This window comes from Falco peregrinus, chromosome Z, assembly GCF_023634155.1.
Source record: "Falco peregrinus isolate bFalPer1 chromosome Z, bFalPer1.pri, whole genome shotgun sequence".
Classification (NCBI taxonomy): domain Eukaryota; kingdom Metazoa; phylum Chordata; class Aves; order Falconiformes; family Falconidae; genus Falco; species Falco peregrinus.
This window is the reverse complement of record NC_073739.1, coordinates 59627409-59650025: the sequence shown is the minus strand read 5'-3', so window position 1 is coordinate 59650025 and position 22617 is coordinate 59627409. Positions and strand designations below refer to the sequence as shown.

Sequence of the window (22617 nt, the reverse complement as noted above, 5' to 3'; positions counted from 1 at the left end):
GCTTAACTGAAGCTTGGATTGCACAAAAAGCAGAACTTCAGAACAATATAAAGGGAAGCCTAAGATGTCACCAGAAGATACTTTGCTGATCAGGATCAAAATTTGCCCTAATATACAGTTCCACATATATCTAACCATCCTGAGGGTCTATAAGCCTTGAAATTAAATTCTGCTTGTTAAATACAGATGAAAGTAGGAGTAAATGCTTTATAACTAACATAATGTCTTAATTCCTGAAACTTTGTTAGTGATGATTTTTTTAGCTTGGCACATTTGAAAAAGTAAGTAACCAGGTCTCGGTTGATGCATGTAAAGACTCCATCTTGTCACTTTTTCTTGAAAAGTCATCATCACATGGAATGACACACCTGATATTCAAATTATAATACTGGGATTTTGTCCCTAAATTTTAAGAATAACTTAAAACTTTTTTTGGAAAATAAATATCTTACTGAAAGTAACAGCTGTGTAAGGGGCTAACTCAACCTGTTGAGAGGTGTTACCGCTGTTAGGGCATATCATTCCAACCATGGACAGTTGTATATTGCCATGTGACTTGCAGGCTAGCAGTACAAAATAAGTGAAAGGCAATAGCATTGCAGCTGTTAAAGTAGGGTGACTTGGGATCTTTCAAATTATGTCAATACAGACAAATTTTAATGTAATCTAAAAGTTCTTGCTAACAGTTGCAGGAAGGTGGAATACCCTCCATTGCCTGCCTCCAAACCTGTGTTAAGGTTGTTTTTTACAAAGTTGGTAAGTGATGTGCCACTGTTTTCTGATACTAGAATCATTTAGAAATGTTTTCAGTTGTCTTATGCCATGGAGTCTGGAGTGTATTGGAGAGACAGATGACTTTGAAAACGCTGTTGAACAATGGTGTGACTAAATCCAGTATCATCAGAGATGAGTGTTAAAAAGCTTACTTCAGTGGCAGACTTCCATCTTATTTCTGTGTGCTTTTCTTCTAATGACTTGTTGAACAGTGCCTTATATCAAGACTAAAAAAAGCATTTCTAGAATGCTCCTGAATTAGTTTTGGCTGCTGTGCAGTTGTTGAAAGTTTTCATTTTGAACTTCTGTTCACTTGGATTAGGGAACATTTCCATCTTCTGGTCCATAGCATCTGTGTTCTTGATTTGAAGATGCCAGAAGAATTGGAGGAAGATACATAACGTGACAGCTGTAAAATAGATCTTTTAATTGTATAATGCAGTTCAGGAATTCATGGCTGTAAAAGGTTTGTGTACAAATTTTTACTATTACTAGTGCAACACCAGCAGCATTACAACATATGCTTACTATGGTAATAATAAATTTCAAGTATTGTCAAATACATTTATGTTAGAAGTTGCTTTAAAATGCAGTAAGTTTTAATAAATGATCACTCACAGTCTTCCTGCTGCTACGTTTGTGCTCAGTTGAGTAACAATCTTTGTATTTAGATGACAGTAGCAGAAATACTCCGTATTAGTTAGTACTCAGGTAATTTCAAAAGCAGATGAGAAAATATTACCTGCCTAATTGCCTTCAGTAGTCAGCTGAGGGGCTTAACTATGGCCACAGCTACTGTGTAAAGCAGCATGCTTACATTCAGGTTCTCTGTACCATAGAGCCTTTATTAGAAATATCCATAGCATGAGGGTTTTTGTTTGTGGTAGGCTGTGCATATTGTTGCTCACATTACTCAGAGCCGTGTGTGGATGGGATTGCGTGGTATTTCTCCTTAATGAGTGTGAAAAGAAGTGTCATCACGGAGGCTGAGTAAGTTACCTGATGCAGCAAATTTTGTATCCAAGTCCAAAATAAGAACTATGCTTTTGAATTTTTAATTTAAACAAAGAAACTGAAGGTAACTGGTTATAAATAAACCCTTGTCCCTTAATAGGCTACAAACTGTATCAGATGGTAGGGGTTTTTTTTGTTCTTTTAAAGGCCAAAAAGTGAAGCTTAAGGAAAACAACACAGAAAAGCTGTGGGTTTAGTAATGATCTCATGTCAACTGTAATTTTTGCAAACTAAGGAACATGGAGGTTTTTTTACACTAAAACTTCTATAAAATAAAATAAAATTTAGGGAAAATTGGCACATCAACATCATGTATAAGAGATGTATTGTAGTACATGCAGAGATTCTGCACCCACATTGAGGAGGTGCTATGTAAGTGCATATGTGCAGCAGGTTCGTTGCTGATGTAGGATTTTTGTCCTTGCAGGTGAGTTGCTGTGCATTAAGATCATCCTGATAGAAGCCAAAATAACATGTTGCATTCTTCAACAATATAGTGACCAAGGTTCGAACGTGGTTGTATTAAGCCAGCAAAGACGTAATTTACATTTTAACATTCATAAATACCTGTGCTGAATTTCAAATATATTGTATAACAGGCTGAGTTCACTTTGACTTGTAGGTGATACCTTGTAGTTAAGTGTTCCAATTTATGTTATACACTTATCCTGACATAGGAGACCTTTTCTAGGGGAAAGTTTGAACTATAGGTGCTTCAGGTTGGAAGAAAACAATATGCAGAGTTGTTACAGTATAACCCTAACTGTAAAATTATATGATAGCCAGTAGGGTTCAGTATGTTTTCACTCCAGAGGTCTCTAGAGTACTGGCTATTTGCCAAAATCAAAGTAATATATCAGAAACCATTTGGAGGGACTTCTTTGAAGTCATTTAGACTCAATGCCAGAACCTATATTAATCCCTCTCAGCAGCATCCGCCTATTTCAAATTCATAATTAGGACACAAGGTGAGGCTGCCACTTTATTCTGGTTTTCTAACTCTTAAACTACTTCAGGTAATCCTCAGATTTTCCAGTTAGGTGATGGGTGGAAGGGTTGAATCACTAAATTGAAGTAAATTACTTGTTCATCTGTTAGGAGAATGCCTTTTTCTTGAAACACCTGATGACTGTTGCAAAAGAGTTTAAAATATCATGGTGCTTGATGAAAGTCACACACATGTGTCAGCCACCAGACCATCTGCTTTTCACTTTGTTGAAGCATGCGTAGGACAGAATAATAGTAAGTCTTGAGGTGTCCCATGCACAGATACAAATTGCACTATTTTTTTTGGTCACCATTATTTTAGAAGTTGAAACCTGGATTGGGATACTGTTTAAGCATTTGAGTGTAGGAATTTTCTGCAAATGCAGTTAAAAGAAAATTCTCCCTTAGTACCTGTTTAAGCCCTTCCACTGGGGATCTCAGAGTGCCCTGTGGGAAAGAATGTACACTCCTGCATTTATACCAAGGTTTGTGGCTGGTAATTATGACACTGATTTCAGCCCTTTCCTTTGTATTTGTGTAATAGCCCTGACTTAATAATGAGAATATTCCTATTTTGTTGCTACTGAAATTTTCTTGTGTGGCTTTTTAAAAGATTTCACTAATATTTTCATTGCATTATTCATGTGTTTAATTTTGCTTAGCCGAAGGAAAAGGCAAAGATGCCAAATCTCAAACAAAACCATGTGTTGTTGTAATACAGAGCTTTAAGCTTTATTCTACATACGAAATGCAATCTGTCTCACTGGCCCCCAGTTACATACGAAATATAAACCAAATGCACACACAATTTTAAAAATGCTTGATTAATCTGGTATGGGAGTAACAGAGTTTTCTGCTGTTCATGAACTCCAGGTTAAGGCCTAATTCTGCTTCCTTTATATCATGTAGTCATTTTTATGCTCTAAGAGCAATACTTCTTAGTGATACAGAGTTACTGGAAATTTGTCTAGTTGGTTATATTTTATAGATAGAAAAAATCTAAGGGACATTAAATATTAGGAAAAGGATAATTTAATACTATGGAAGATTTTGATCATATCTAGATTCACAGATTATATTAAACACACTACTTTTACTATAAAGATGGTTTTATACCTGTTTGAGACCATACAAATATTAGAGTAAAAAAAGGCAGAGAAAAGGATTAATTTTTGCAGCCTAACAGAGACAGATTATGGGCAATAATAATACAAGTGTTTGAGATTCATCTCTGTGTGATTTAAAAATCAGTAGGAGTTACTTGGGGTTTTATTTTTATTTTCCTTGCAACTTTTCAGAGACAAAACTATTATTCTGTCAATGTTGAAATCAGCAAGAATGTTTGGAACTAACTTTCTAAGGTCTGGAATTGTCTGAAACCAATATTGTTTCAAAGATGTGAGCCTTGGTATGCTAATTTCCAATTAGCATTATTGACATATTAATCATTTAGGGAAGTGTACAGCCTAAAAGTTGGTGACAATGCAAAAAGAAGGGAGTTAGGATGTATTAGAAATAACTGAAGGACTTTCTAGCAGATGCAGCTTTTAGAAGGTGTTTAGTAGATGTAGAGCAGTTAAATCTGCTGCTGGTAGAAAGTTATTTTATGTATTTTCCAGGATTTGACATGATGTCCTAAAGTGTCTGTATGTCAAGTTAAATTAGTCCAAATTGAATCTTGGTATCCTGTTGCTTTTCTAGACTGCAGAAAATATGATTGAGCTTGCTTGCTTGTTTGGTTTCCGTGCCCCCTATCAGAGGGATGCTGTTCTTAGTTTGGCAATCCATTAGTATGACTTAAGTATGCACTAATGTTGGGATTTGCTACAACCTCTTGAAATAATGCAGAGTAGGATGTTGGCATTCTTTCTGCAGTTCTTTGTTTGCTTTTTATTACATCTTTTTATGAATTACTCATTGATTTTTGTAAAAGCTGTGTATTACCTTGAGACTATGAGTAGTATATAATTGGTGATGGAGGAAAAGATCATGAATATACTGTTTCCTGCCAGTCTTTTGTTTGTCTGGTTCTCCATCTTTCTCCTAATACTACAAAATTATAGTTAAGTTGCCCTCATAGCTTCAGTTGAAAGATCATGTAAATGTGGCTGGGCTATGTGATAGCCCTTCTCTTAGCTGTTGCGGAGTTGCTGGAGCATAGCCTTACAGTGAGTGTAAGAGAGGATATAGCTCTCACAGCTCAGTAGGTATTCTTGGATTATGTCATGGATATTGCCAATAGGAGGGCAGTAGAAGGTCTACTTAGATTAAATGATTCAGTCCACTGCTTTAACAGAATGTAAATTAGAGGAATAGAACTATAGTTATCATCATTCCTGGAAGCAAATATTTTTTCCAATGATACATGTTTTATCCAAACATACGCATTTCTGAATCAGGATCAAAAATTAATCTGTGTTTATTATTACAGCATTATTAAACCAAGGAGCAAATACAAAAGAAAAAAGACAACAGACATAATTTTGTGCTCAATAATAATAATTATAATACAATACTTTATATAGGAAAGTCTGTCCAGCTCTGTGTTCTGTAGTAGGTTTAATAAACCCTGTAGTGCTTTTTATTTTAAATTACAGAAAATATTTTTTTGTATTAACTTAAGCTTAGTTATTAAGGCCTTAGCTGGCAAAAAGAAGCACGTGCAGAGGATTCAGTGGTTTGTAACTAGTCAGTTCTATTGTGATAAAGCAAGCCAAAACTACTTTCAGTGATCTTGCACTTTTCCCTTTACATCATTAATGAGTGGGGGACTTTTGAGGCAAAATCCTAATGTTGCCTTTTGTGTTCTTTTACAAGAAGTAGTTTAAAAATGCTTTCAGCTTCTTTTATGGTCATTATGGTTAGAATGGGGGCCAGTCTGACTCATACCAATACAGTGTTCCCATATGATATCACTGTGGAGTCCTTACATTGACTTTTAATTCATGCTGGCTTTCAGTCGAAATGGGATGGGAGGACAAGTCTGTATTTTATTTTTTTTATTTCTGTAATCTAAACAGCTGTATAAAAAAAAAAGTTTAGCAAGTTTAATCTTAATAATCTTCACCCAAAAAAAGCAGACACGCTATGTCATAAAATAACTATTAGTGACTAGTTTGTATCCTATAAATCTAACTTGAGTTGATAATATGGTCCATTACCAGCTAACTGCACAGAGTATTTTTCATTTTACACTCTTCAGTTACTTTTTAGTGAAGTGTTAAAAAATATGAAGCTTTTCTCCTCTCTAAAATTGCACACTGTCTGTCTGTTATTAGGGAGATAACAGCTCTTATAAATGTTTCAGTAAGCGTTAAGTAGACAGTTATGTGCACTCTCATTCCACGCTTATTTGCTTACTGTAATAAACTGATAAAATATGTGTGGTTTGTCTCTGTGTATCTGCAGGCATCATGAGTCACATAGATTTCCTTTAGAAATAATGTTGTGTCTGCAGAATTGATTGGTTATTTTCATAAACCATCCAAAGGTACACAAACGACTACTATTATTTAAACATATGCTGTATGAGATTTGTAGGAGATTATCTGCTGGTTACTAGATGCTGCTTGTTCTATTAACTCTGTGGAGGATTATTTTAACCCCAGAGTGATTGCAGGTATGCCCTATGGGTGTCTTTAAGTATTGTAACGGTGTACATTACGAATTCTAGAATTAAAAAAAAAACACGCTGTTTACTAGACTGATGCAACCATTAAATAAGACTACATTACAGTCACACCAGTCTCTGCCAGCTCAAAACCCTGCTAGCAAGTAGAGGACTTGAGAATTCTCATTTTCCAGAACTAAATTCCTTTGTTCGGCATATATACATTGTATTTATTTCTAGTACTGCCACATTAAAGGCCATTGAAAATTAGTGTTCTACAGGAAGGAAGATGTTTTAAACATAATGTCATTATTCTGACTGTCCTTTGCCTATCTGTTGCTCTGTATAGTATGATATTGAAAATAAAAAGTGAATGGGCTCATGAGTGAAATGAAGACTGAAACATGATCAGTGACACTGAAGGGGGCATAGGTTAAAATCACTAAAAATCACAGGAAGGTTTCAGACGTGTAGGGGGATTTTTGCTGTATGTGTATGCATATTTATCTAAATCTTGAACTTTGGACTACTAACTTTTTGTGTGTTCATTGCTATTAATGAACAGTATTAAAACCAGCTATATGTCAGCACACAAACTAGTGTACTTCAGATTGCTTGTTTTAACATGATTAGAACAAGCTTGTTAATGAAATATGGGTGAACCATTTAATGAAAAACTTATGTATGTACAGCTCAAATTGAATTAAACATGAAAAGTTAAAAAGTAAGTGTAAACTTAAAAATGAGATTTAAATTACATCTTAAAACCTAAGTTTTATTATTTCAGCAATGGTTTAGGTAATAGGTACTAGTCTGACCCTGCTAATAACCTTTTACGGCTATTGTATTTCTATGTAACAATAAGATATTTATTATTTGAAGTACCTCCTTTCTTATTTCCTGACAACGGAGTTGTTTTTAGAGAGTTTGACCTTGCCAGTTATTTATAGAAATCTAAGCAGATTATTAATCTGTTTAAGTTTGGGGTTTGTATTCAAAGATGTTACGAATTTTCAGGAACTGTGGAGGTCCATACCATTCGTACTTTTTCCATTCAGTTTGCATTAGCAGGAAGTCTGGTCCTGGGATGTCACCGTACTCATTATTTTATAAATATAATTCAAAGGCAAGCTACATAAAGTAGCCCTAATCATATATTTATGCATGTAAAATGGCATTGGAGTAAGAAGATATCTGGTTGTTACGGATTTTGTAAAATTTCACTGTATTGTGTTCTTGGACAAAAATATTAGATATTTTCATGCTTGTCAGAGATCAGTAATTGGACTGAAAAAAAATACTCCATTTGAAAATACGGTGTCTGTATTCTTCAAGTGGTATTGCTACTATTATTTGAAGAGGGACAGAAGTCTAAGTACTTGGCTGTATGTTGTATTGTAAACAGCTGTATTTTCTTCTGATCATACAGGAAAACTAAAAATGTCATTGAGAACATTACATTAGCTTTTTAGGGGGAAGATGATGTCTGAACTTCACCAGTTTACTTTAAAGTGTTAACAAATTGTACAGATTCGAAGTTGGGGTTGTGGAGTTTCCTCACTTCAGATGTATTCTGAAGCTGCCTTTACTCTTCACACTGAAGGTTATGGGTAGCTCATTCATTTGTTTCTAAAAAAGCTGATACCCAAGTTTTTGTGTATTAGAGAAAGAAACACCAGCTAAAAAGTTGGAAGTGAATTATATGGAATTTTTTGCAGAAGTGTTTAGTCACATCCTATATGTGATACTCTAATTACAGTCACATAGTGGTGAGTTTCAAGGGGATGTGAAGCCTTTCTGCATTTTTTCCTTCATTATTTGTCTGTCATTTGGTATGATGTGTGAAACTTAATGCACTCCAAAGCCACCTCCGAGTACACACACACTCATTTCCTTGTGTAGTTTTTTTTCAGCTTTCATCAATGAAGTGCTCACCCTTCTAAACTTTTATTAGTTGATCTTTACATCTACTCATTGGAGGTGATGGATATTACTAGCCTGGCTTTACGGTTCAGAAACTGGTGCTCAGAGATGAAGATGAAGTTTGTTATGTGCTTGCTAACTTCTGAAGTTTTTCCACAGGATTCTTTACAGTCTTTAAGTTTCTAGATATTCTCCCATTTCTGTAACACCTTGTGGGTTTAAATCCCAGCTCTTACCATCTTATATTATTCTTAAGTGTTCACTATGTCAGCCCCCCCCTGTTAAATGGCAGTCAGGAAAACATAGCAACTTCTAAGAGTTTTGTAGCGAAGGAAAGATAAAAGCCCATTCTCCTTGAACAGCTGCTTGGAGTCTTGAACATCCTTCTATGTGCAGTTGTCTGTTTCACTTAGTAAGACATTCAGAGCTATGGGTAGGGCAAGAGAAGGTGGATGCTCATCAATGGAAACATAAACAGATATAACCAACAGATGAAGTTCAGTAGCTCATAGTGCATTGACCAGGCGAATGGGTTTTTCATGCTGAGCATTTGGTCTTTTTCAGCCTCCATGTTGTGTTTATGTGGTGTTACTTTTCATGTAATTTCCTAGCTTTTCCGTAACACTTGCTCGAAGAATTCGAATTCACTATTCTGCAGTTTTCTGCACATTCCTTACTATTGCACTTTTGAGCTCATGCTTATGGATTTCCTTAGCAGCAGCATCTTCTGGGAATTTGTTTACACACTGAATGTCTTTTATTCATGCTGCTTCTTCAGGACAGAATGGACCCAAACATCCCTGGGATTTCTCTTACTGCTTGCTGGCAGCAAGACTATTAAAAAAGTGGCAGCATCCTTCTGCTCCATAGAAATGTGTTTTTATACTTTACCGGTGTAATTGTTAAGCAACATTTTTGTGGTTTTAACAAGAGAAGACAACAATTTCTCAGTATACTTTCACAGTATGCAGTGTTTTTGGCGTCACCCTTGAGTTCTGATGCATAGAATGGAAAGAGACTTCTTGTTGGAAACTGTAATTGTTTTAACTGTAACTCTTAAAAAAACCTCTGACAAACTAATGGATAATTGTAGAGTTAAAATACTGAAAACAGATTTCTAATGGAAAGTAAGGCAAATACAGCAAAGTTAAAGCTGCTGTTTCTCAGCAGCAGAAATGTTATTTTTAGATCTGTTATCTGATATCTATTACTGCAGTTTGTTTATGGATTTGAATATGTCCTTACATGTTTCTAGTTCACTAAAATTCCAACTAGGAAGCAGGCACTCTAGCTGAGTGAAAATTGTAATATTTAATCACTCTCTAATCTGTTCTTCCCTTACAAAATTCACCAACTGTTGTTTTATACTTAACAGGTCGCTACCCAAGTCTCTATGCCAACAAAAACACATGAACTGCTTCATCGAATGAGTGGAAAAGGATTAGCAGCTAATTATCACTTCTCAAGACAGCCAGGGATCTTTGGTGATTGTATGGTGTCTGTGCAAGTGACAGTAACAAATACAACTGATCAGAAAATAGAGAATATTCACATTGAGGAGAAGAAATTACCTCCAGGCATGAGGATGCATGAATTCAGTCCAATAGGTAATTCTATCCTATCTTTAAAAATACAGAATCTTAATATTTTGTCAGGTTTCAAATACAAGAAAGTGGTTTTGTGTAGTCATACGTATACTCATATATATGTATGTGTGCACACATATACGTATGTATCTGTACATAAACACACACCCATGCAATATCTTTTCTTAGATAATCTGATTTTAACAAAAATTTGATTCAGCTTTCCCCATACTTGTAATTAACTTTGAAAATAATGCCTTAGATCAGAAGTTCTGTGCCTGAAAGCTTACCTGCTTGTTCAGATTCCGTTTGATACAATAAAATGTTTGTGTCTAACTTTGATTCTCTTACAGCCTTAGTCCAGGATGGCTATAACAGGCTGCTATTAAGAATAAGGTTTTGATTTATATATTAGTAATTATTTTCTTTCCAAGATTTATAGAACATTTGTAGTTGTACTATTTTTTTGGTGGCTTAGAGCATTCTCTTTGTTTCCCTTTTGAACTTCTGGCAGCGGAGTGGAAGTGTAAGTTTTAGTCTAGTTTGCATCTACCATATTTCCACAAAGGGTGGCTTCTTAGACTAGGTAGAAAGCAGTGTGTAGTCAGCCCTAACCAAAATTGTTTTACTTTCTGACCTCTGATCGACATGATTTTTACTGAATTTCTGTTAGTGGAAGAGACTAGAAAACCTGAGAAAGAACACCGATCGTAGCAACTTTTACTCAAGGGTAGTACCTGTGCACACAACCTGCTTTCTTTTCTCAGCAGTTCTTTGTTTTTGGACATTGTGGTATAGGCAGGAAGAACAAAGTGTCTCTTATTTCATAACATCAATTGACATGATCCTTTTTGACACAATCTCCTGTGTTTCAGATGCATTTTTTCTCCTTTAATGAGCTACGTTATTATGTGAACCCATATCACATTAGAAGAACACAGAAACCAGTTCTTAAAGCACAACAATGAAGTATTCTTTGTTTTCAGTAGTTAAAAAGATGTTTGGTATTAAATTGCTGTGTGCTGTTGAAATACATATTTTTTTAACATCGAATAGGTTGTACAGATTTACACCAGATAGCTACAAAAGCAATTGTACAATGCTATAGTTTAAAGTTAAATTTTTTGAACTATTTGCTTTTTGAAAATCATACTTTATCAAGACAGTTGCTTTTACGAAAGATACTGATTTTTGTGTTAAGTGACCTCTTTGCTGGACTTCTTATCTTGAGGAATAAACACCAGAGTTCTGATATCAAGTTAGTTTTGACCATCAGCCTTATTTTAAATCCCTCCCTTTAAACATTTAAAGAAATAAATTCACAAAGGCTTACAAGCAGAAAACTAGTAATACTGTAAATCAGATCAGATGATACTGTATTCACAATAACAGTCAGTGAACCGTAGTTTTCACTTCTCTCATGTAATAAACATGAAAAAAACTGGAATTTATAAGTTATCCAGTCAAGGCTTCCTGAGTTCCATAAAACAGTCCTACCCTTTAAAGTATTTATCTGTCCAAGACAGACATTACTGTGGTGTCTGTCCTGTGAAGCTGTTCATTTCTTCTGCAGAAAATAAGCTATATATCATCTGTAGTTCCTTCCAAAAATGTTGCCTTTCTTGCTCGACTGCAAATTTTCTGTATTCTTTGTCACTTTATCTAGAACTCAGTTTACATGCTCTGTTCTTCTTATTACCTTCTGTGTTTCCAACATTTGGAATACGCTTTCTATAATGTGCCCAGTGGAACCAGCAGAAGAATTGTCAGTGTAGACAGGTATTCCTGCTGGAGTACAAGTCTAGTTTTGCCTCCATCACACTGCAATTACTGTTGGCAATTGTCCTGATTTTGCCAGCAGATATAGGCCAAATTACTTAACCTAAGTCCCTATGTGCAGTATTTTCTTGTTGGCTAGGTACCTTTGAAAGCCTTTTTGAAAACATTAAGCTCAAAGACTTTGGTAAATTTTAGTCTGAATTTGAGTTGGAGCCTGTAATCTTTCGATGCTTTACACAGACTTCTTGAAATACTTTGGTTTCTGTTCATTCCCTAGCATTAGTTTAGTCTTTGGTCTAACCATACTAATTATCACATTTGGCTCTTTTTCCATTATTGTGTGGATTAATGTAAGTTTTATTACTAATTCTTCTGGTTTACTATTTTATTAACTAAATTTGCAAACAGGTGTTACTGAAAAGAGTATCTCAGTGCTGGCTCTGTACACAAGTAAAGGGATGTAACCTCAGCATATTTTTTTCTGTAACTTTCCTAGCTTGTCTAACACAGATCCTTATTTTGTTGATGGTAACGCTGTAAGATTGAAATGGCAACATTTCATGTGCACCGCCTGTGAAGAGAGGGTATCTAAAGTCACTGAAACATGCAAGTGTGAGATTTGTATGATAACTACTTGAAATAAAACTACAAGTGTTGGCTCTTTTTTATGGAGCTTGTTTTTTAATAAAGGTTTTCTTACTACTTGAAGTTTGGGAGTTTACATCTGGGGTCTTCTGTTGCTTTGCATGTGTACTTTACCTGTTCAAAATTATTTTATGTAGAGTGCCTTGAGCCTGCAGGATCCATTACCGTTTCGATGGGTATTGACTTCTGTGATTCTACGCAGACAGCCAGTTTCCAGTTATGGTGAGTTCTTGGGAAGGGAGGGTAATTTTTTGCTCTTGGAGGCAAAAGTAGTGTATATTGGAAGTTTACTTGGCAGTAGCAGTCTTGGTGTTTATTAAATATTAAAAGAACTGGACAACAATTCACAACGTGATGTATACCCAAGATGTTTTCAGAGGAGTAAGACCTAATTAGTGTTCAGGTTTACTATTACAAGGATTATCAGTCTTCCACATTTTTTTAGCACTTGTTTCTTAAACCACAGATTTGATGGCAAGTACAAATCTAGGTTTGAAGTCACATGGGTAGGTTCAAAAACTTTTTGGCAGATTGTGTTTGGGAGGTCCTGATTTTCTTTTGGTGTAAATGATTCCAAGCAGAAGCATGATTAACTCCTCCTGTGGTTTAGAATTATTTCTATATTACTTTGTTCCTGAGCTTTATTTTTACTTTTTCCCCCTCTTCTTGGGATTCTTCTTAATAGCACTACCATGAAGGGAGCAGTCAATCTGACTAGACTGCTGAACTGTTTTGTGTGTATTCTTCCTTGTAAGAAATCGCAAGTTAAAAAAGCACATAGTGTGGGCAGTTTTATTAGCTTGAGTGCTTATTATGGCTGTTTGTGATCTATGTAACACGACTGCATGAAAACAACCCCAAAATTCCTTAGCCGAAGCAGCTTATTCCTCATGCTGTAGGTTCTGTTAAATTATTAGAGAGAGAATGAAAACAAGTAACTAGCTGGCCAGCTAGATTTTGTCTCGTATACTTGATTTACGCCTTTTTTGCTCATTATTGGCACATTAAAGATCCTTCTTTGAATGAGTTCCTGTTGCATTCTAGGCTAGCAAGGAACCTGTTCAACCAGTGAGAACTCTGTTATAAACTAGCATTTGAAACCAAGGAAAATTTGTAGTAGCAGTGTCCAAATGTTAGGAATGAACAGGTGGGAGAAGCTAGAGACCTTTTAAGAGCTATTCAGCCTTATAGTCTTTGATACTATGCAAAGGCACTAAAAACAAAAAAGGCACTAAAAAAAAAAAAACAAAAACATTTTTTTACATGTTTTGAAATGGTTTTTGGCGTATTTTGTTGCAAGAAGCACTACTTTCTATATTCTGCACAAAAAAGGATATTGGATAGACATTCATGTTGCCGCATTACAGTTTAGGGGAAGCCCTTTGAGAAAGTTCTGTTCCCCTTTCTTGAATACTGTAGAAATTTCAGTGTACTGCTACTAAGCACAGCATCCACAACTTAAAAGTTTATTAAAGATAGTGGGGAAATCTTATTAGTAGAGATGTACCCAAGGGACATCAAAAGAACCACTGCTAAAATAAGATTTCTTGTTCTAGAGGCAAGGAGGGTTTACTATTGAATTCTATTTTTCCATTCCTCAAACCTTTTCCTGTACAAAGGATGCTCATGTGTAGTCATTTTAAACATAATTATACCTGCAGAAAGATGGCTGCAGTATGTAGTTTATGCACATCACGTTGTTGTAGCTAGTCTGTAAGCAGCTTGCTGGAATTTGGAAACAGCTTTGGACTGTTGAGTGATGCTAGGCTTGTTTGGAAAGGGAAGTTCCCTTCTAGGCAATGCAGTTTCAGAATTGCTTCAGAGTGATAAGGCTTTCTTTCCCTAAATGTATGGGGGGGGGGGTGTTAAATAAAATATGCTCAGTTCATCAAGCAGGAACTTCTTTTTTTTTTTAAATAGCAGGTTTTTTTCTTTCAAGTACATATTTTCAGTATACTAATGATTTGATTCCAAACTTACAACATTTATTGCTAAGAATCTTAGCAGTGATGAGGATAAGCAATGTAGCATAACACATTGATTTTATGCAGATCATCACCTTTATGTTTTGGGAGGTCTGCTGTATTAGTGATATATAAAAACTGATTACTTTCTCCAACATGGCCTAGTAATTGTTTATTATTTTCCTATTAGACAAACAAGACAGATCAATATTCCTGAACACCAACCAGACTATGAGTAACATCACTGTAAATAGATTTGCCTCAGACCTCAGTGGTGTGTTCATTTTAATGATTTGGACAATGTGAGTCCAATGACAAAGCTCAAGCTAAGTTTAAAATTAAATTAAGAATGGGAATTGCTTACTTTGTTCCTTTGCTAATTGGTAGGGCCTTGTCTCTTTGACACTAGCTTTTAGAAGATGGTATAAAAATATATAAAATGTTCTTTGTTAATGCAGTTTGCTATTTTATTTAAAACTGGTATTGTTCAAAATCCTACTGATGTTCAGTATCATTGGAGAAATTGTGCAGTGTGATGTTTTGGGGGCAATGTCTCAGACAAATCAGCTGCAGCCTTTTAACTTGTCATACTTCTTAAAAAGCTTTTATCCAAAGGGAAGAATGACTTGCAGAAGTTTGTCAAAATTTAGTTTAAGTACTGTGTACACAAAGGTAGTCAGTACTCTTGGATTACCTGCAAAGGTATCTTTATGAAATACATTGTCAGTTACTTTGCATTTTTGTTAGGATGTTCAGCAGAATAGTGTTCCTGATCATAATCATTTTCTTTACGTTGTTCTAAGAGGAGCACTTTGTCTTGCATCAAATGTAATTGATCCTGAAGCAGTGTAATCACAATTACTCACTTTCTTAATTGGCCTGCCCAAAATCAGAAAATGGAAACCGATCGGCAGTGTTTAAATCAATAGCTTTGTAGTAAAGCTTGTGGGGGTAGGGACATAGTGGTAATGGGTAGATCAATTGGTCTTAGATGCCAATCATGGACTGTGTGTTTTGCATAGCAAACACTGCCTTTCTGCTTGGGGATGTGCTGTTGTACTAGTGGTTCAATAAATACAGATTGTATAAAAAAACCTAACGTGAGTAATAAAATACTTAGATCTCTTTCTGAATTTGGTATACAAGTCAAGGACAATGAAGGAGAAACTTCCTTATAGAGAGAGGTTCAAAGGGCTAAGCTTTGAAAGACCTCCTTTGTAAATACTATTTTTACTAAGCGAAGCTTACCTAGATAACACATCTAATTAAAAAGAGGTCAAACGCCTTAACTTGAAAACTGTGCCTAATGCATTTATTTAGAATGTGTATTAGGATGCTTACAATGTGTACTCCTAAGAACATCCTTTCATTGCAGTCTTTCTTTTGCCATCTCCTTGCAGAGGCATACTATTTTAGCCACACTGGTGGTCTGCAGAATAGAATAATGTCTGTCAAGGGGAAAGTTAAGAGAGGAATAAATGGAGGAACTTGGTCTTCTATAGTTTTTTGTGAGCCTTACTGTTTCATTTTGGGTTACTTTGTTCAGATTCTGCAAGCAGGATCTACACACCTTAGAAGTATAAAGCAATTTGTTATTGGCTAACTCACATGCAAGGGAGTCCGGTAGCTTGTTGAATCCTGGCTAAGCATTAGTATATTCACCATCCCGAAAGAAACCTCAGTCTTTACTGGCAGGTGGACATCAATGAGCAGAGGAAAGGTTGCAACAGATCTTCATTTTACAAACTGACTGCAGTACTCCACTGACTGTGGACTTTTTTTCTTTTTCATTGTCATACTTTTATATATTTCCACATCAGTGTGGTTTTTTTGAATGCTCAAGCTCCTAGTAATCACCATCTTAACAATCTTACCATTGTTTCTTATTTTATTATCTTGCATGTCTCTACTTTTCAGGTACTCTCAAGTCTTTCTTACAGTTTACCAGTTTCCTTAGATGTCTGAACAAAGATTTGGGAACTTCGCCATGTCAGAATTTGGCCTTGGATCTTTGTAATGAAGACAATCGAATACCTAGAGAAGAAAGGCAGTGAAGGTTACAAAGGGTTACAGCATATACATGCCCTTATCTTACTTTCTGTACGTTCAGCATTTTGGATTCCTGTCTGCATTTGTAAGACTCAGTAGGCCAATCTCCAGCTCCTTGTAGGTGTCTGGTGGGTGACTGAAGGTGAAGGGGAGATTTCTTCTTTGCAGCTTCGAGAGCTGGAGAAGGAAGCTTGTCCTTACCTCTTCTTCCCTATTCTTTTGATCGCCCCTTTTCAGATTTTCTTAGCTGTTCCCAAAAGCAGGGGTCCAAAAAACACAGGTTTGAAGATAAAATTAATTTACCTATCACTGTTTTCATCTCCTCGTTGCTTTGAAGAGGATGCAGGATGTTGTTTAGCTGTCTTTGAAACAGCTTGGCATAGGGAACATGGATATGTTTCCCCTAGTTTTCTCAAGGTTTAAGTGCAAAGAGTACAATCAAAGCTCTCAAGAAGAAAGAGAAATGGAACGAAAGCAACAACTTCTGTGTCTTCTATTCTTGCTCAGAATAATGAGATGTGAAAACAGTGTGACATGCAACAGAGAATTTTACAGGCATGAGTTGGTTACCTTATATTGGCATTTCCTATGTCACAGTGTTACTTGAAGAGCTGGGACCTTGTACATATTCTTCTACTGTTGTTCTGCTGATAAAAAAGAAAAGAAAGCTGTCTGTTCACCTTGTCTGCCCTGGACTATATAAAGAAAGCATTTTGCTGATGACTCCAGAAGAGGTTGGTGTAGCAGGAAGAATATAGCATTTTATTAAATGAAGTAAATTCCATGAATGAGACTTGAAAACCTTGTTAAATCTGCTGGCTGCGAGTTCCATCATATCATAAAAGCTTTTGCTCTATATTTTGTTTTCCAAGAAAAAGATTTTTCACAGCAGGGAATTCTCTTACCTCACTCTGCATTGAGTTAAGAATCTTCTGAAGCATAACTTCTACCTGCGAAGAGGACTAAATGAAGAGGATCGGTTGGGTGGCAGTCAGTATTTGTATTGAGTGCAAGCATGCATTCAGGTGTAGATGCTTGCACAAAAGCATCTGATTAAAATTACATAGTAGAATATGTTATGGAATATATTAAAAGCTAATGTTAGAGATGCAGCTCTGTCTTCTCATCACTGTCACTTGCATTTTCATTTGTTTCTTGTTGTTTCCTTCCCTAGTGCTTTGTCAGCAGATCACCAAGTTGTTTACAGGTGTTGGATATTAAGACAAGCAATCTGGTACTCTTGTCTTTATTTCATTATTCTAAAGTAGTCAGTTGGCCCTGTTCCAGAAGGCAATTATATCGAGATAGATAGCTGACCTGGAAAAAACAAGGCTGGGTATGAACGACTACTCTCATTTCTTCTGTCGCTCTGGCCTTTTTTCTTACAAAAGCAGGGTGCCCCCTTCTCCTTTCTTCAGCAAGAAAATATAAGCAAAGTCTCCTAGTCTTCTCCATTCCATGTTTTGCAGGAACTTGCTGTGTTGCTCTTCCTCTTCAATTCTTTTTTTTTTATCATCTGTGGAGATTTCTTGAATACATGACAAAAATAAAGTAGCTGGTTTTAGATAGATGTATTCTGGGTCAAGCAGCAACTAGGAGTGAAATAGCAAGAAGAGTATTCCCCAGCCTCTTATTAGAATAATAATTTTTAAAAAGCTTTGAAAATCAAAACTTTAAAGACTGCCATTGTGGAATCTTATAAGAACTTATTCACAAGTGATAATATTATTTGTATTAGTTTTAAAGAAGACACTGCCATGATTTTCCTCCAGTCTTTTGTTACGGCAGAGAACTTCTTTCCCAGGAAGCCTTTGGAGTCAATCCATTTGAAGGAATAAGGAAAATGGACACTGGTTTCAAATGATAAGTGCTAGCTGCTCCCACTGCAGCCATCTAAAGAGAAGTTAAAAACTGTCATCTTCTTAACGCACTAGCCTTGCAGTGTCATTTACCACAGGGATCGTAAGACTCCTTGTGTGCCTCTGTGAGCATTATCTTGTGAGAGATCAGCCCTGAGGAGAAGGACTTGGGGATTCTGGTGGACAAAAGGCTCAACATGGCCTGGCAGTGTGCACCTGCAGCCCAGAAAGCCAACTACATCCTGGGCAGAATCAAAAGCAGCATGGCCAGCGGGTTGAAGGAGGTGATTCTCTCAGTCTGCTCAGCTTTTGTGAGACCCCACCTGGAGTTGTGTTCACCTCTGGAGGCCCCAACATGGACCTGTTGAAGTGGGTCCAGAGGAGGCCACAAAGATGACCAGAGGGCTGGAGCAGCTCTCCTATGAAGACAGGCTGGGAGAGCTGGGGTTGTTCAGAAGAGAAGGCTCCACGGAGACCTTATAGCAGCCTTCCAGTACTTAAAGGGGAGCTTATAACAAAGATGGAGACAAGAGTTTTTTGCAGGGCCTGTAGTAATGGGACAAGGGTTAACGGTTTTAAACTAAGAGAGAGTAGATTTAGATTCGATATTAGGAAGAAATTCTTTACTGTGAGGGTGGTGAGACACTGCAACAGGCTGCCCAGAGAAGCTGTGGATGCTCCATCCCTGGAAGTGGTCAAGACCACACTGGGACTTTGAGCAACCTGGTCTAGTGGAAGGTGCTCCCGCCCATGGCAGGGGGGCTGGATCTAATTGATCTTTAAGGTCCTTTCCAACTCAAACCATTCTATGATTTATCATTTTTCATCTGAATTCGTTACATCAGAAAAGATAAATTCATGTGATTCTTGGAACTCCATCATGAAAGGGGTGTAAGTCTTTTCAAAATACAATATGTACTTTTTAACAGTTATTAAGGCAACAGTAAGAGTAATGATATGTAACATGATTTGTCCATAAGTTCAAAATTACATACAAAACAGATTTTGTGAACTAGTGGTAAGGTACTGTTCTCAGACATCCCTGTTTGATTCTTCTAGAGCTTTGTTCTGCAGACTTCTCATTAAGCATACCTGTTCTGCTAAGGATGTAACTTATCAATTGCACTCACTAATACCAGAAAATGCAATCTTTAATTTTTGAAATCTAAAGCCAATTTTGTTTTGTTGGTTTGAGAATCTTTGCTTGTTTTCTGATAAGCTGCTTCAGCTTGTTCTTCCAGGAAATTTAGAGCAACACCACCTGAGAGGTTCAGTGCAGCTTGAACTCATTGCCAGATTCTTAAATGTTGACGTACAAGCTGCAAACCACTTCTGCAGTTTTTTGTTTAAACATCATTTATATTAATTAGAATATCCAAAGTATAAATAAGTAAGTTAAATACACTGGAATTTAGTTTACTAGTTATTGGGGAAAATCATGTAGTTGTACCGCAACACTCAATTTTAATAATAAACTTTTCCATTAGATATCAGGTGAAATCACCATCTTTGAAGATACTCAGAGTTGAAATGGACAAGGCCCTGAGTAATGTGAGCTAAGGTGGCCCTGGGTTGAGCAGGAGGTGTAGGAGCAGGCCATTTCCAGATGCCCCTTCCGGCCTGAATTGTTCTATGGAACTAGGAAGCTACTTTTGTTAATTTAGGTCTTACTGGAACTCTAACATAAAGATGTAATAAGAGATGCAGATTAATAACAAAAGCTGTATTTTTAGCCTGTAAAGTATGTAATAAAGACAGTGCTAAAAGGGAGAGTGATTTTCTTTGGCTGGAAAATAAATTTACTGAAGTATGCTGAAATTCAAGTAATGCAAAGTAAACCAGATGTTGGCTCAAGTGAAATTAAGAACAAAGTGGGTTTGAAGAACAACTAGCCATCAGAATTTCTGCTTGCATACTATGAAGAGTTCATGGTTTATCTAAGAGTATTGGTTAGCTTTTTAATCGCTAGGGGAAAGGGAATGTTTGTTAACACCAGAAGTGTCAAGTGGTCCTGTCAAGCAGTTACAGCCATACAAAACCCAACCTATGCTCATGCTTTTGTTCCTTCTTATTGTGAAAAGATAGTTATAAGCATTTCAAAGCAATCTAGTCATTGATGTTGTAAGTCAAGTTTATGTATAAATGGCATGTCTGAGCAATTTAAGACATGAATCATTGTAAACAAAACTGTTTATCTTTTTTATGCTGAATTATGTAGTGCATGTCTTGCTTAAATATGAACGATAATATTGGTTGAACGTTCCGTTGAAGAACAATGAAGGTGGTGTGAAAAGTTCTAAATCATGTAGTTCAAGTAGTATATATAGAAGGCTAAACATTATGAAGCAGTTTGATCCATCAGTTCTTAAGCTGATGCAGCTCTTGATCAGTTTTTAAGGGAAAAATTAAAGAAAAAAAGTACTACTTCCTTATTTTACAGTGCACTTGATCAGGCCAGCGAGTCAAATAATCCCTGATCCTTTCATATGGCAATGACTTTAGAGATGGATGTCATTTAAAGTATTGGGGGGGGGGGGGGGAAGTGACAATTCGTTAGCTAAGCAGATTTTTAAAAGCACCACTTCCTAAATGATCTTTGTAAAGGAAATACTAGCCAGGTTTGAAAGGATTGTTTCACTGTATGTTTAATAATTTTCAACAAAGTTAGCATTAAATGCTGAATTTTGTTTGAAAAGCCCATATTTGAGAATGCATCCATAAGTATAACATATCAGAAGTCAGAAAGTGAGAATGCAGTAGTTCCTAAGTATTTGCTTGTGAAATTGGGTAATTATGGTAAGTATTAAAATTTTAATAGGACCATAAAATGCTTTCCTGTTTTCAGGGGCTTATCTTGCATCTTCAGGAGGGAGACACATTATGTTTTTTGTATTACTGATCTAGCACTGTTTTTTCCATTAGTGTGCCTTATTTCAGAATTTTGCAGTTGCAGAGTTATAAAAAATCAGTAACACATTTGAGGTTAATTTAAATACCATGGATATTAATTGGTGAAATATATTTTCCATTCTAATGATCGTATCATTATATTTAAGTAGGATGTCTGAAGCATATTAGCAATCAATATGTATTGACATATATTGACATATTGATTTGGTACATCATCCAAAAAAAAAAAAAAAAGTGTTCTTTTCTAAAAATTTCTCATGCTTCAAAGCATTAACAGAGATTCTGGCTGGATGTACTGATCCAGAATTGCTAATTGAATCCCTTACGGTACATTTAGTCAATCAAACATAGCAGAGTGAATGTATCTTGAGTTTCTGTAGACTTGGAGAACTCTTAAGACGAGATAGTTGGGAACTCAGATAATTGAGTGGATAGGGAGAGCAAGTTCACTGTATGGTATTTATTTCTGAATAAGGAATCTGTAGCACTACTACTAGTTGTAGTAATTTTTCAACTTTCTGTATTATGGAAACTGCATCAAATTCTGTGATTTTCCAGCGTGCTTTTACATCAACTGTTTTGCTGTGTGTTTGTGTTTAAACATACAAAATACTGTGAAATTTAAGTGATAAAATATTTTTATTTTTACTCCCAAATTTATTGTTTGGTTTGTAATCCTTTTTGTCTTCAGTTGTACTTTTCCTACGTTTAGCTCTATTTCTGGGACAGCTGTTGCTGGTGACAGAATTTTTTAATAATAGTTCTTTTAAAGGAATTGTAAAATGTATATTTTGTCCTTTGCAAGCATTTAGTTTCAGTGTGATGCCTTATAGATTACAAATAAACACTAATATGAGTAAAAGCTGTATTTTCAGAAATATAAGAGCATGCATACTGTATTAATATTTCTACTAAAGAAAACAGATCAGCTTTATTGACATAAGAAATAAACAGGCTTTTGGATTAAGAAGGTAGAAATCATGCAGCTAGTTCTTAACAGTGTTAATAGATTCTACAGTAAATTTGGACCTGATAATATATATATTAACCTGTGTTGAGGCGCCTGGTTGATTCTCTGTGATTTCTCTTTTCCCAGCACAAAGGATGATCATTTTAATGTTAGCATTCAACCCCCTGTTGGAGAACTGCTTTTGCCTGTTACTATGTCAGAGAAAGACTTTAAGAAGGAGCAAGGTGAGAAATATTTCAGCATCTTCAATAAATGCATGTGAAGAGGGCTGTGTGCCTTTCAGTTTCCAAGTGTGTACAGCAAGTCCTTCCAGTATAGCTATTTGTATTAGTCTTTATTATTATTCAGTCTGATAATAATGATTTAATTTAAAACTACCTCTAAAAAGATGCTCAGTGGTATTGGCAGCTTTTCAGTGTGCCTTTAAAAGCACAAAGCCCTGAAACAATCTTTGGCCTCAGAGAGTTTTGGCTTCCTGTCTTGGAAGTGTGAATGGCTTTCCTGCTAGCAGTAAAGCAGAAAGTTGGGGCCCCAGCTCAAGGAAACA

The 22617-nt window shown here is 36.0% G+C and overlaps 1 protein-coding gene across 5 annotated transcripts in view; it reads left to right on the top strand.

Annotated features, from left to right (window-relative positions):
• The window catches only part of AP3B1 (adaptor related protein complex 3 subunit beta 1), a gene marked incomplete in the record, with an annotated part of 161665 nt that overhangs the window by 119745 nt on the left and 19303 nt on the right, over positions 1 to 22617 (top strand). For all 5 annotated transcript variants that reach the window (XM_055790735.1, XM_055790732.1, XM_055790734.1 and 2 more), the window contains 3 exon segments: positions 9684 to 9915; positions 12456 to 12540; positions 22197 to 22294. In XM_055790735.1, the coding sequence (XP_055646710.1) occupies positions 9684 to 9915; positions 12456 to 12540; positions 22197 to 22294 (415 nt within the window).